The sequence below is a fragment of the Vespa crabro genome, chromosome 9 (genome assembly GCF_910589235.1).
Source record: "Vespa crabro chromosome 9, iyVesCrab1.2, whole genome shotgun sequence".
Lineage (NCBI taxonomy): Eukaryota > Metazoa > Arthropoda > Insecta > Hymenoptera > Vespidae > Vespa > Vespa crabro.
In genome coordinates this window covers 1278586-1292500 of record NC_060963.1, presented here as the reverse complement: position 1 = coordinate 1292500, position 13915 = coordinate 1278586, and the positions used below count along the sequence as shown (strand labels likewise).

The 13915-nt window shown below is 31.3% G+C and overlaps 2 protein-coding genes across 3 annotated transcripts in view; one reads left to right on the top strand and one right to left on the bottom strand.

Annotated features, from left to right (window-relative positions):
- Positions 1-7919, top strand: part of LOC124426436 (calsyntenin-1) — an 11399-nt gene extending 3480 nt beyond the window's left edge. Inside the window, exon 4 of the mRNA XM_046968102.1 lies at positions 66-7919. Within this exon, the coding sequence (XP_046824058.1) occupies positions 66-1720 (1655 nt within the window). The 3' untranslated portion in view covers positions 1721-7919. The remainder of the gene's footprint in view (positions 1-65) is intronic.
- On the bottom strand, positions 2737-13658 carry LOC124426437 (dymeclin). Of its 2 annotated transcripts, none has more exons than XM_046968104.1 (12): positions 13441-13658; positions 12656-12961; positions 12343-12546; positions 12021-12265; positions 11711-11926; positions 11456-11634; positions 11240-11365; positions 11027-11140; positions 10693-10908; positions 10424-10615; positions 10211-10327; positions 2737-10080 (listed from the first exon to the last, which is right to left on the bottom strand). In XM_046968104.1, the coding sequence occupies exons 2-12, from the start codon at positions 12940-12942 to the stop codon at positions 9940-9942; spliced, it is 2037 nt and encodes a 678-aa protein (XP_046824060.1). In that variant the 5' UTR covers positions 12943-12961; positions 13441-13658; the 3' UTR covers positions 2737-9939. The 2 variants fall into 2 exon arrangements, with proteins under 2 accessions (XP_046824060.1, XP_046824059.1); XM_046968103.1 differs by having other exon boundaries at positions 11456-11637; positions 13441-13657.
- Positions 13659-13915: the final 257 nt, after the last annotated feature.

Sequence of the window (13915 nt, the reverse complement as noted above, 5' to 3'; positions counted from 1 at the left end):
TTCTTTTCTTTAAGTTGATACGTATTTCTTAGTAGGATAATAACACGCTTTTGTTCTCATTGCAGAGATGAACAGGCATCATTACGCTTTGTTCATAAGAAATTGCAGGCTGATCTTGTTACTCCGACGAGACTTCTCCGAAGGCGATCCAAACATCTTCCGTCCGGCTGAGTGGCGTTGGAAGCTCGGTCAAGTATGCGACGATAAGTGGCATCATTATGCCATACAAGTCGACTTCCCACGCGTAAGTCTTTTTGTCGATGGCGAGGAATGGCGTACGGACGAGAAGAATCCCGAGGTTATCGATGATTGGCCCTTGCATCCTGCGAAGGGCGTAAACACGATGCTTGTCGTTGGAGCTTGTTGGCAGGGTTCGGATAATAGAACGAAACATCACTTCCGTGGCTATCTCGCTGGGCTCTCGGTTCTAGTAGGTCGTAACGAAAAACCTGACGTACTGTCCTGTTTGAGGCGTTGCCAGGAGGGCTTACACGTACCGTCCATGGACTTGCTTCAGCCAGGTACACAGTTGCTCACCAATTCCGATTTAACGGAGGTACGCATTGACGGCGATAATCGTACGAACATCGAGACCCTTCTTCGTCGTATAGGATATTCTAACACACGACGTTTCCCAACTCCTGGTCGGCGAAATTTCCGTCTCGACACGGCGGTGATATGCGAAGGTAACGAGAATTCTCAACTGCCAGTACCTACCGTGCAATCGTACGTGACCGTTCTGCCACCACCTCGACCTGGAATAAGCGTTAACGGTACCGGTTACGTAGCTAGGGAATATGCCGATTTCCGCCTGGGCGTTCGCGTTTTTCCAGATGCTCGCGTTACCGCTGGTTCCGCGGCGAGATTGGACGCTTGCGCCGTCAGCGTTTATCCCAGTCTGAATCCCGATCACGAGAGCTTAGGTTTACCTGGCGACGCTCTTCGTAGATTCCGTTCTATCAGCGCTCGCGTCGATCGCGACGGCGTTGTACTTTCGGGTGCCGACACGCCTTACAATTATCAACAGCTCATTCGACTAATAATGTACACGAATCGTAAGCCTGCATATTATCTCGATCGCGTTTTCAAGCTTACTTGTTCCGAATTGAGCGGACGTTTCGCCAGTAACGAATATGTCCAAACGTTAGCCGTGATCCATCCGAAAGAGAAAACGACGGTATTGCCGCACAGTAGCTCGGGCGAACCTCCGATCGCCAGAATCGTTGAGCCTGTGCCCGGTCACATACAAGTTTCCCCTCATCACGCCGAAATACCGGAAGGTTATTCGACCAGTGTGATTCGCGAAGGTAGAAGAACCATCGGAGGTGCCGGTGGTAGTCACGCCGTTACGATCGTCGCGGCCGCCTGCATCGGTTTCTTGCTATTAATGGCCGTCGTCGGAGCGGCGAGAGTTCGAGGTGCCGCGAAGCGACGACGATCGGCTGGCGACGAATTGGCAGCCGAAACGGAAATGGCCTGGGACGATTCGGCCCTCGCCATAACGGTCAACCCAATGGACAGGCTGACCGAGCATGAGTCTCATCAGAGTCATAGAGACGAGGACGTTGACGATTCCGGAAGTTCCGATTCTGAGGACGGTTCCTTCAGAGACGACGATATCGACAGTTCCGATTGCGAAAACGATTGCGATCTAAACAATGGCCGACACCGTCGTCATAATTCGCCTCACGACTTGGAGTGGGATCATCGTGACGTTTAAATTACTACTATTCCACCTCTTTATATTCGTCATCATCCTTCTTTTTCAAGACGGTATCGTCAGACGAGTACCTACTGTCCGAAAGAACGCGAAATATCCTATATCTGAACCCCTCCATTCCTGTGAACCATCTACGACGCTATGCGCGATGCGTATGGTATTGCCTGAATGTTGACGACGACAATGACCACGACCACGATGACAAAAAAGTATTAACAACAATGTTGTTATTCTCTTTTTGTCGGTTATAAGGAAATTTTGCGTTATCTATTTTAACAATATCTAACTACAACGTTTGTCAACAATATAGGGCGATCACAGAGTCGCGACCTTCGCGATTGGATAAAAGCGTCATGTTGTATCCGTCCCCGTAGCTGGCATGATTGATCCATTGCAAGGCAATGACACGGCAGGCAGTTAGTACTCTTCTTACGTACCAACGGAATTTGTAAGAGTGCGGGACGCTTTATCGAATAGTTAAACTCTTTCTACCTATAATACGACGTCGCTGATGTTGGTAGAGAAAATTTACACGGGCACGCAAGAGATACTTAAAAAGAAAAAAAAAAAAAGAAAAAAGAAAAAAAAGAAAAAAAAAAGAAAAAAGAAGAAAAAAAACTTGCTGAGAAATTCTCGGTGAACACTCGGTAAACACTCGCAGCAAATTAATTTATATATATTCTCGACCTATAAAGTAGTCATAGGACAAGGGAAACTTTTTTTATACTCCTAACTCTTATCCTTTTATTCTATTCTATAATAATTCTATAATTCTATTTACGATCATTGATTTATTTTTTTTCTTTCTCTTTTTTTATTTTTTTTATTTTTTACTAACGCTACTATATATATACATAAATATATATATATATATATATATATATATATATATATATATATTTATATTATATATACTATTATCAACTATTATTATAATCCGCTCTACAGGCAGTTTTATCTTCTATTGGAAAACGGTACTGATGAGATGTGTATTTTCTTCCTCTTAGATCTTTTGGTCTCTTTTTCTCTCTCTTTCTCATTCTTTCTCTCTCTTTCTCTCTTTCTCTCTTTCTCCTTTTCTTTTTTTCTCTATTTCTATCTCTATTTCTATTTCTATCTTTCTCAATATAAGCTATCCACGTTGATATTTGATCTCACGAACGTATCCTCTATATCTACATATAAAACTTTCTTCGAAATGCTTGAAAAAGAGATATGTGTATCGTAAAAACGGCAATTTTTCATAAGATATTCGTAGATCCGTCAGGACTCGCGGTCGATCACGGATTACGTCGTGGCAAGCTTATCGACTTGCCTGATTTACCGTTTTATTTTTAAGTATAAAAAAGAAATAAAGGGGAATAATAACGAAAAACAAAAAAAAAAAAGAAAGAAAGAAAAGAAAAAAAGAAAAAAAAAGTAAGAAAAGAAGAGGACAAAAGAAAAAGAAGAAGGAAAGAAAGGAAAAAATCTTGGATAATTTGCACAATGTTCCTTCCCGATCGACCGATCGACCGATCGTTTGAACGACCGAACGACATAATACAACAGATACGACTTTTAGCTCTTACAATTAGTAAGGACATTGCCGCGCATCTTATGATAGTGCTTCACCGTTAAGTACACTTGTGTATTAACATCATATCCGTATACATACATATGTATATGCATGCGTACTGGACTAGATACGCGCCCCACCCCCGATTTTCTCTGCGTATACGGTCTATACGAGTTAAGTACATGTGTAGTATGTGCACACGAAAGGACACATGTAATTATAAAATACATACATGTTTCTATTCATTATTCTGCGGTGAGATTTCGATGCGACGGATCAGAAAAGATGTTTTTATTCTAAACGCAGCGCAGCGCACTCGATTAATGCTCGAAAGAAATGGGGTTTTTTATTTTTTTAAGAATCATTGTGCAATCTCTCTTTCTCTCTCTCTCTCTCTCTCTCTCTCTATATATATATATCTCTCTCTTTCTCTCTCTGCCTGTCTCTCTTTCTCTCTTTTAGCAGAGCAACTAGTTTTTATGTGCCTTTTTAAACGGTAGTACATTGAATTCTACTCTATATTTTAATAGTGACTCAAACTGATTTTATCAGACGCAACTGTGCGTATCGAATGGAGCTATTCTACCGTGATTGTTGTATTTTAGATGATACTGTTAAATACGACATATAGCGATTAAGATGTTAACATAAATAGGCGTGTTTCTCTTGGCAATTACGTGGTGTATATACTAAAGTGCATCATGTCATAATATTATATGTTACGTGCACTACATACTACATATTATATGGTTGTGACGCGCTTTAGCAATCATACGGATCGCTCGCCAGAAAATGCTTATATTTAAATAAATGTGCAATGATCCGCAGAGGGGATGGATATTTTAACTTTCGAAGAAAATAATATAAATCGTGATGACTGCGCATTAATAATATACTCGCTGCGAAGTAATGAACGGATTCTTATGTATGTATTTATTATTATGTATTTAGAATTATAAAATGACCGACGACCCGCGATCGGAACTTATCTAGAACTGAGAAAAAAAGAGAGAAATTTGTGTACGGATATCTATATTCATAGAAACTATAATGAACAACTTATTTTTCCAACGAGCATATCATATCATTTTTATAAGAGATTTGTCAGAAGTTTTAACAAATTTTCGTAAGAGCTCCTTATACAATCATAAGGGATCTGCCACATCGTGATGTTAACTTGCCATATATATATATATATATGTCAGATTTTCTTCTTTCTTTATTTTTTTTTTTTAATTATTTTCTCTCTCTCTCTCACTCTCTCTCTCCCTCTCTATCTATCTATCTATCTATCTGTCTGTCTATCTGTCTATCTCTTTCTCTTTCTCTCTCTGCCTCACACCTTCTTTCTCTTGCATATTTTTTTACACGTCCTTTCTTTTATTTCCTTCTTTTTTTTCTTCTTTTTTTTTCCTACGTTTTTTAATGATCGGTGTAAACGTTTTAATCATACACAAGCAAACGAACACACATGTATACACACATACGCGCAGATATACGAATATATACTTTCATACTTTCTGTAATCCTTTCGTTTCCATATAATTGATCTATTTGAAGATCGATTTGAACATTTCTCTAAATACAGAATGTTATAAAAAAAAGAAGAAGAAGAAGAAGAAAAATATAATGATAAAAAAAAAAGAAAAAAAAAAAGGAATATAAAAGGCCATCTCTATTAATGCTTTTCATAGCAAACAAACAGAATATACATATAAGGCTACTTGTTTCTTCTCTCGAATAGGTATATGTATACATACATACGTGATAAAAGTGTACGCATTTTGCCCTAAATTTCGATACGGTAGATCGTTTCTATATATCCATATAAAAATATCTATATCTACGACAGACACGCTTTTTGTATCCTTCAAAAATCATGTCTCAATCGGTGAAAATGCCTACGAAACTCACCGTCAAATAATTCCTTTATATTTAATTAATTGCACGGAAACAGAACACTCTACCGTATTGGGATATAAAGAAAAGGAAGAAAAGAAAAAAGAAAAAAAAAAGAAAAAAAAAAGAAAAAAAATAATCGTACTTTTCTAAGCGTGTTAATATATAGCTATTTTATATAATTTCAGAAGAAATCCTTTGCTCCGTTAAATAATTAAGTTATATACATATAGAAATAGTTCTTTGTTTACAATTTATTTGAGAAATTGTAGAAAATCATTTGTTTATAAATTTAACACTGGAGGTACCAAGTTCGTCAATATGATGGATTTCAGATTTCTCGTTATATAATTACTATATATTATAATATTATTATATAATATTATAGATATATATATATCATAATTATTATACAAGTATATGAACTATGAAATCTATTTTATTTTACTTATTATTGTCAAGGTATAAATAAATTAAAAATAATGAGGAATATATTTTTTCCTTTTTTTTCGTTTGTTTTTTCCTCAAAAAGCTTAAACATCAAATTGACGAATACGAACAAAAATAGGTCGACATGGTAATTCTAGTGTTATAAGAGTAGTCCATTGTGAATATTTTTACGATATTAAATCGAATTTAATCGTCTTTACGCTTTGATACAAGAGAAACTTATTACACACACACACACACACATATACATGTATACACAAACACAGGTATATATAAATATTGGTAAAACGTTGCACACACAAAGTTGCTATTGTCTCAAGCTAAAAGCGAAAAGCGTTAGAATAACAGACTCATTCGTGCTAAACGACGACGCCTGTCGTCCTCAATGATAAAAGAGAGAATAGACGGAATTCTTAAGCGGACGTGCATTATCAGCATTTTTTTCTCATTCGATCTATTGAACTATTAAGGGGGGGGGGGGAGGGATTATGGGTGAGGGCTTTAGGAAAGGGAAAAATAAAAATAGAATAAAAACAAAAATAACATAAAACAAAAAAAAAAGAAAAGAAATGAAAAGTATTCGAATGTAAGTTCTCCTTAAATCGGCAGCGTAAGCAACAGCAGCTATAAGAATCATAAAAAAAAAAAAAAAAAAAAAAAACCAAGCATAGCCATAACGCAATACAACCTACACACAAAAAAGGCGTATGCACCTACTTTGAAGATGTACTTAATTATTAATTATGAGGGAATAATGGGAACTATGCAGAACAAAAACCGACTAGATGATACTATAATATAAATATATATATATATAAATAAATAAATATATATATATAAATATATATATATATATATAGATACACACATAAAAAGATATATCTACGCCGTTTGCAGATGAATGATATAAACAAAGTGAAAGAAAACAAAAAACAAAACAAAAAAGAAATAAATAAATAAAGAGAAAAGAGAAAAGGTATGGATTTGTAAAACGTACCATTGTATTTTGTAGGCAGCTAGCATGTACGTACACATATGCACATGCACTCTCTCATGTATGTATGTTTACGTATATAATATTTGAACATATTCTCTATAATGCTTACACGTAACGGTACCTCCAATGGTTGTCCCCGAATGTTTTGAATTTTACACGTGACTATGAGAGGATGTGTAATTTGTGACCAAAACAATGTAACACGTATGACAGAGACATACAGGACGGGTGATTTCTTTTCGAATGAAATAAAATACGAGCTCGATAATTACATATTATCTATATTAAGAATATCATTTGCGGAATAAGCACTCAACAAGAGTTATCTCTTGTTTTACGTATGCTTCATTGTCTCTCTGTGAGGATAAATAACGCATACATACATACATACATACATACATACATACATACATACATACATTCATTACACACGAGAAACACACCACGTAAGAATGTACGTGAATAATTGAGGAAAAAAAATAAGAAAAGAAAAAAAAATTTAAAAAAAAGGATTTAAAACAAATATATGATATAGCAAATGACACGCCGCGTCCTTTCACACGATTATAACGATTGAAATTTCAAGGGGGGAAAAAAAAGACAAGAAGAGAAAAGATTAAAATAATAATAATAATATTAATAATAATAATAATAATAATTTAAAAAAAAAAAAGAAGAAAGGAAAATGAAACAAATAAAAAGGAACAAAAAAAAAAAAGAGAGAAAAGAGATGAAGGAGAATCAAGATTATCCAAGAGAGCGACGTTGTCATAAATTAATAATTAATCAGCTATTGATAATAGATATAGGCCGTAATTGGATTATTATTACGGACCGAATAAATTCCCTCCCATCGCAGATTGATTGTGTGTTAACTAATAAGATTAAGTAACGATATAGAATACAGCTATAAGGAATTTAATTATTATGGGTAATGATACTATTATCTATGCGCTAAGCACGTTTCAAGTTGTGACGTGGACATATGGCTAAGAAAGCAATGTTTATGAAATATGAATTTTAATTTAATGTACGACACACTGAGTTACTCGGCGCGTCTGCACGCGACGCACAGAAACGTCAAATTACCTTGTTATTCTCCAACAGAAAAAAAAATCGTTCTCTCAAACAAAAGAGATGTTTAGCAATAGTATATGACACACGTACACGCGCGCGGTCGCATATATACGCTGCACAGGCTAGGAAAATGAAATACGATCTATATCGACATATTATATAAATAATATTAAGACGTCAACTGTATTTGTTTAATAAAGATGTACATTCGAAAAATATAGATCGACTTATATATTCTATCTGATGCGTCGGCAAAAATTTCAATGTTTTTCTTTTTTCTTTTTTTTTTTTTCTTTTTTTTTTTTTACAAGCAAGAAATTCAAATAAGAGCGATTAGTTTATTTTCATTCATTTTCATTTCCTTTTTGTTCTCATATACATATATCTTTAAACTTCTTTTATATTATATGTACAAGAATTTTTGATTCCGAGCGAAAATATATCTGGGATATATTGAAACATTCCATACTTCTGTATATAAATATCAGAACTTTTTATTTTATATATATATATATATATTTATATATATATATATATGTATATATGTTAACTTACATTTATATTTGAACATGGACAGCATAAACCATGTACCTACACAAATGCTGTTATATTAGCAGCGACATTGCTGTTTAATTAAATAATTCATTAAATATATGTGTTTATATATAGGAGCTCTCACTTGCGCGCACTTGAAGTAAGTATTTACAACGATAAGTGTCTGAAAAACTTATTTGATGTACATGCACATACACACACGATAAATTTTAGAATTGTTTTATAAAAACAATTATAAAGATATATATATATATATATATATATATATATATATATATATATATATAAATTTTCATGGAAAGTGTGCTATACATACATCTCGTGATATTAATTCTGAAGTATGAACAATCTTCTGATGAATCATGATTTTTTATCTTTCACAATTAATTTCTCAAGAGTTGTATTTATATTTTTAATAAGGTGCAGAAAAATCTTGCGTTGATTTTAGCATTTTTAAATATATTAAATACTCATCGATAAATATAACAAAATATCTCCTGTCAAAATTAAATTTTTTCTAATAAGTTAATACTCCTACCAAAATAATGAAATTGTATCATTCTTCAATTTTAAACATAAAATTGTACTACATTGTTAAACAGCTGCAATACACAAAGCTCTACTACCAACTGCCATGAATGTCAATGCGCATATGTAATAAAGGTATGTAATAAAAACGCTAAGTGCTATATTACATAGATCACATTTCGTTCGATGTGTTAGCATAAAACTTTAACAAATCAATATATTAGTATAATAAAAAAGAAATTTTTTCTAATATTTCCATTTCTACGTATATATATCAAAATTGTAAGGAATGATCTAATTTAACTAAAAGTAGGAAGATATTTTGAAAAATTGAAGTCTCAGTACATATATACAATAACCGAAGATTATTTACCTCCCTTCTTACGTTTTACTTTATGAATATTTTAATAATTATAATCTATTTATAAATTTGAGTAATCTATATATATATATATTAATCGTATACCTAGGCAATTTGAAGCATATAAATAAATCTGCACATAGATATCTACGTCAATTTTTTTTTTCTTTTTTCATAAAAAATTTCAAACATTTTTCTAATCTCGATGAAAAAAAGAAATCATTCTTTGAACCGTATAACAATACAATCGTAAATTTAAAGACTAGGATAGATATGATTTCTGCATTCAAAGAGAATTTCATATTTTCTTTTATAAAATCTATTACTTCTCACAAATTCAAACGATTCGGTGTTATCATTTCAATTCATCAAACCGTAATCTTCATTTTACTTCGACGAAGATTTATATTAATAAATGATTAATACTATCTTTACATATGTCTGTATATTCGATCTATTATCCGAATTTCTTGATAAGACAGAAAGTGAAAGTTTGGGATAGCTGTAAAGGGGCCACCCAAAGTAATGAGAACTCAAAAATAATTTCATTTTTAAAATATGAAAGAAGGTTAAAATTGAAATTGAAAGTGGCCAAGTGTAAAGTTAAATCCAAACTATTCGATTTCACTTTTCTGTCATAAATACAAACATACATATAAATATTATTAAACATTTGTTAATATAGATTTTATATATGTTTAAATTTATTATATCAGCATAGTATTCTTTTCATCCTTTCTTTTTTCCACTCTATTTTTCATATTTCACATTTGATTAATCTGCCATAGACAAGCTTAAATACTAGCTTGTAATTTAATATTTTCTGCACTCCAATGTAATAAAGCTCCTTGACAGACAATACTCCATACATAAGGAATAAAGAATTCTTCTGGTTGTTCTTCTTCTACATATTTAAACTTGAGTTCCGGAAATTTCTAGAAAATTATAACAATAATAATAATAATAATAATAATAATAGTAATAATAATAATGATAATAAAAACGTATACCTAAATTTATATTAATAGAAGGAATAAATTAGTAAATAATCTTTCATGTACGCACTCTTAGACGATCACGAGGCCATTCGGTAACACCTTGCTGTATTATAGCTAATACCTGACTGACACCGAGCTGAGATTGATCCCTTTGTTCTAACTTATATGAGAAGAAATCTATAACCTTTAAAAAATATTACAAATTATTTATAAATATAAATTTCTATTACAATAATAAATCATCAATATAAATAAATTGATTAAATACATATTAACTTACAGGATCTATATTTTGCACAATATCTTGAAATGCTGAATGCAATCTGAACGGTTCAAAAATATCTTTCTCACAAAAAGTATAAAGAAGAGTGTAGATCAAATTTGGATTTTCTGCAAGTTTATGCGTAAGACAACTATTTATAATTTCGAGTACCATCCTAAGAACTTCTTCTAATATGGTTAAATCTTGTACCTGTTAAAAAATATAAATAACTTTACTTTGTATATACATATTCATAAGAAAAGTATATACAAATATCAGTTACTTACTAAATCTGTATTGCTTACGGTCCCATTAATATTGATTGTCGTGCTTTCCGATGAAACAGAAGACAATGCTTTTATTTTGGCTTCTAATCTTGCATGTTTTCTTGCTACTGTTTCAAATAAGCTTAATAATCTTTGACTAACATAGGGATGCAATGACATAAATTGTGCAGACATATTAGCTAAAGCAGCTAAACAGTTTGTATGCAAGTATTTATCCTAATAATACATTAAGATATTTATTAGTTGAAAATGTTATTAAAAAATAAATTAAATAAATAAATAAAATTAAATTGTGCGTATATATATATATATATATATATGCATATATAAATACCCTCATTTTAAACATGTTATATTGTATTGTTCTTATAACAACAAGAATAAGCAGTCCACCCAATGATATTTCGCTTATAGATCTTTCAGTATACCAAGTTATACCTTTTAGCATCTGTAAAGTATGATACCAATTATAATTTAAAATATACACTACATTTTAGAAATGGATTATACGAATGTATTTGGATGAAAATTTGATCTTAGAACTTACAATTTCATGTATTCTTTTATTAAATGTTTCATCTTCACTCAAGATTAAAAGAATTATAAGCGACATATAAATGTGATGAGATGTATTATTAGGTGCATGATATAATATTTGTAGTATTGGTGTTACCTAAAAAATTAATATTTTTATTAATATATATATAAATATATTAATAAAAAAAAATTTTTTTTAATATTGCCCAATCTCCCAGATTTTTACCAATAAATGTATATCTGATCTTCTGATTATGTCGTGTTTCACATTCTGATTTCTATGCAATAACATGTAAAGCAGTAATGTGACTTCATCAGTATTTTGTATTTTACAGATTGTACTATACAATTTGTTTAAATTAAATCTGAACGCATTGTGTCCTTCCATTTGAGATGGAGAATAATCTTCTGAAAGGAATGAATATATATGTTTAAATTGTTTTAATTAAATACCTTATTTCTATAATTTTTTTTTTTTTACCTTGCATATCTGTAAAAGTAAAAAGTGCATTTCTATAAGGGTTTTGCGTTGCAGTACAATGATTTGTTAAAACTAATAGCAATAATAAAGATTGACTAGCAAGAGGGGTTTCTGTATCTCGTTTTTTTTCTTCTTCTTCCGTTGCACCATTGTTTAAAACTTGTACATTCTTTGAGCTATGACCCATGCCCATTGTAATAACATTCCATAATCCAGCTGAAAAATTTTGTTACATTTAAAAAAAATTATAAAACACTTTACAAATATTATATATTATATAATTATAGATTATACACACATTAAAACTTACCAGCAATACTGAAAACTATACTACCACCTGGTTGTTGTGAAAATAATCCTGCTGGTGCATGTTGTTGTTGTACAAAGTTATGTAACAATGTACATACTACAGCCGGTGCATGTTCGCTACTTTGTGCATGCATTGCTATTCTATAGATAGGACTGTATTCAGCAGCAGTTTGAGAGAATAATTGTACGGAAAGAAGTACAAGTAGACAATTTATTGCTTCCAAATGAACGATATAAGTGAATTCACTAAAGATAAAATATATTATATTATTAAGAGCAATCTAATGAGAAAAATAATTTAAACATATTTTTTATATACTTACCATAAAGGTACATCAGTTATAAGTTCTAATAATGATTCGAAAAGATCTTCTAATCTATACGAGGATGTTGATTGCCCTCCTGTAGATATCTCAGATGCTTCTATATGCTTTATCATTTCTTCTTCTCCAACAGTTTCCACAAGATATTTTAAAAAACATCTTACAGCAAATAATGCATTATATGTATGCCATGCGGATACTATGCTGTAAACAAATAGAATATTTTTATTTTAATTACTTTACTTGTAATCTTCAAATCAAAAATAATAATAATAATAATAATAATAATAATAATAATAATAAATTGACTCACTTTTGGTTCTGCACTGGTGCAAGTAACTCGCTTATACGAATAAATGTAACTTGAATCAAGCTACCAAAATTGCCTGTTGTTGGATTATTACTCAATAACTGTTGGCAAGCTAAATCTAATTGAGAATCAAGTTCTATTTGGTCATTCCTTGTTATAGGTGGTCGCATATTGTAAGATAAGAATGAGCTCCAAAACGGATCATGAGGAGAAATTGATTGTTTTCCACAGAACTTTTCCAAATGTTCATTTTTTGAAAAGTCCTCATAACGGCTTGGTGTTGTACCCATTGCTGCTTCTTCTCAAATTCTGTACATACGTTTTAATATTAATATTTTCTTTATGTCAAATATATGCGCTTTATTATATTCTCTTTACTGTCGCATTATAAACAGTAAAACAAACGTCGTTTCTAAATCAGTAAATAAAATTGACATGATTAGAATGATTGCTTTGACAGAAGTTTGATAACCTATAAGAAACAATGAATGAATTATATAAAACTTAATAAAAAAGTAATATTCCATTAAATCAATATAAAAATTGATAATGATACGATTATTAAACTATCTATAAAGAAAATTGATCGTAGAAATGAAAAGAAATATGTGACACTGAATACGAAGAAGATAACCTCATTTTATACTTCATGCGGACTACAAGAAAAACTGTAAAAACGTTTTACGTAAAATGTAATACATGCGAACATTTATTATTATTAAATAAACAACCGAGATTAAATTTAGCATTTGGATATAAATATAATCCGAGAAATAAACGGCACTTACTGAATTAGAAAAAGAAAGCAATTGAGTCGTACATAACACCTGAGAGAAATATTTTGCACTGTGAATGCTTAAGTATCGTTATCTTACAGAGCACTGCGCTGTTACCGTTAAAATCGACTTAGATATTATATACAAGAAAATATTTTCTCTAACATTATATACGTATTTTTATTCGTATTTCAAAGTCGCTTTTCAAAGTTATTATAGTTACTCTCGAATAAAATTAATCGATCGATTCAATGTAGCGTTCGATTTATATATATGTATATTATGCCAATATATATATAATCAAAATTTTAACGAATACATTCATGCTTTTCTATAAGCATTGATGACATCGAATTAATAAATTAACGATATCAATATTAAGTCTATATATATATATATATATATTATTCATGTAAATAATATATCATGTAAATAATATAAAAAATATGAAATAATGATATATAATAATTTTTGTAAGATACATGAC

Coding starts and splice junctions, on each gene's coding strand:
- LOC124426437 (XM_046968103.1), bottom strand. CDS start 12,942: ATGGGTACAACACCAAGCCGTTATGAGGACTTTTCAAAAAATGAACAT. Junction 12,266..12,342: donor ATAACTGATGTACCTTTATG/GTAAGTATATAA, acceptor TTTTATCTTTAG/TGAATTCACTTATATCGTTC. Junction 11,638..11,710: donor TACTTTTACAGATATGCAAG/GTAAAAAAAAAA, acceptor CATTCCTTTCAG/AAGATTATTCTCCATCTCAA.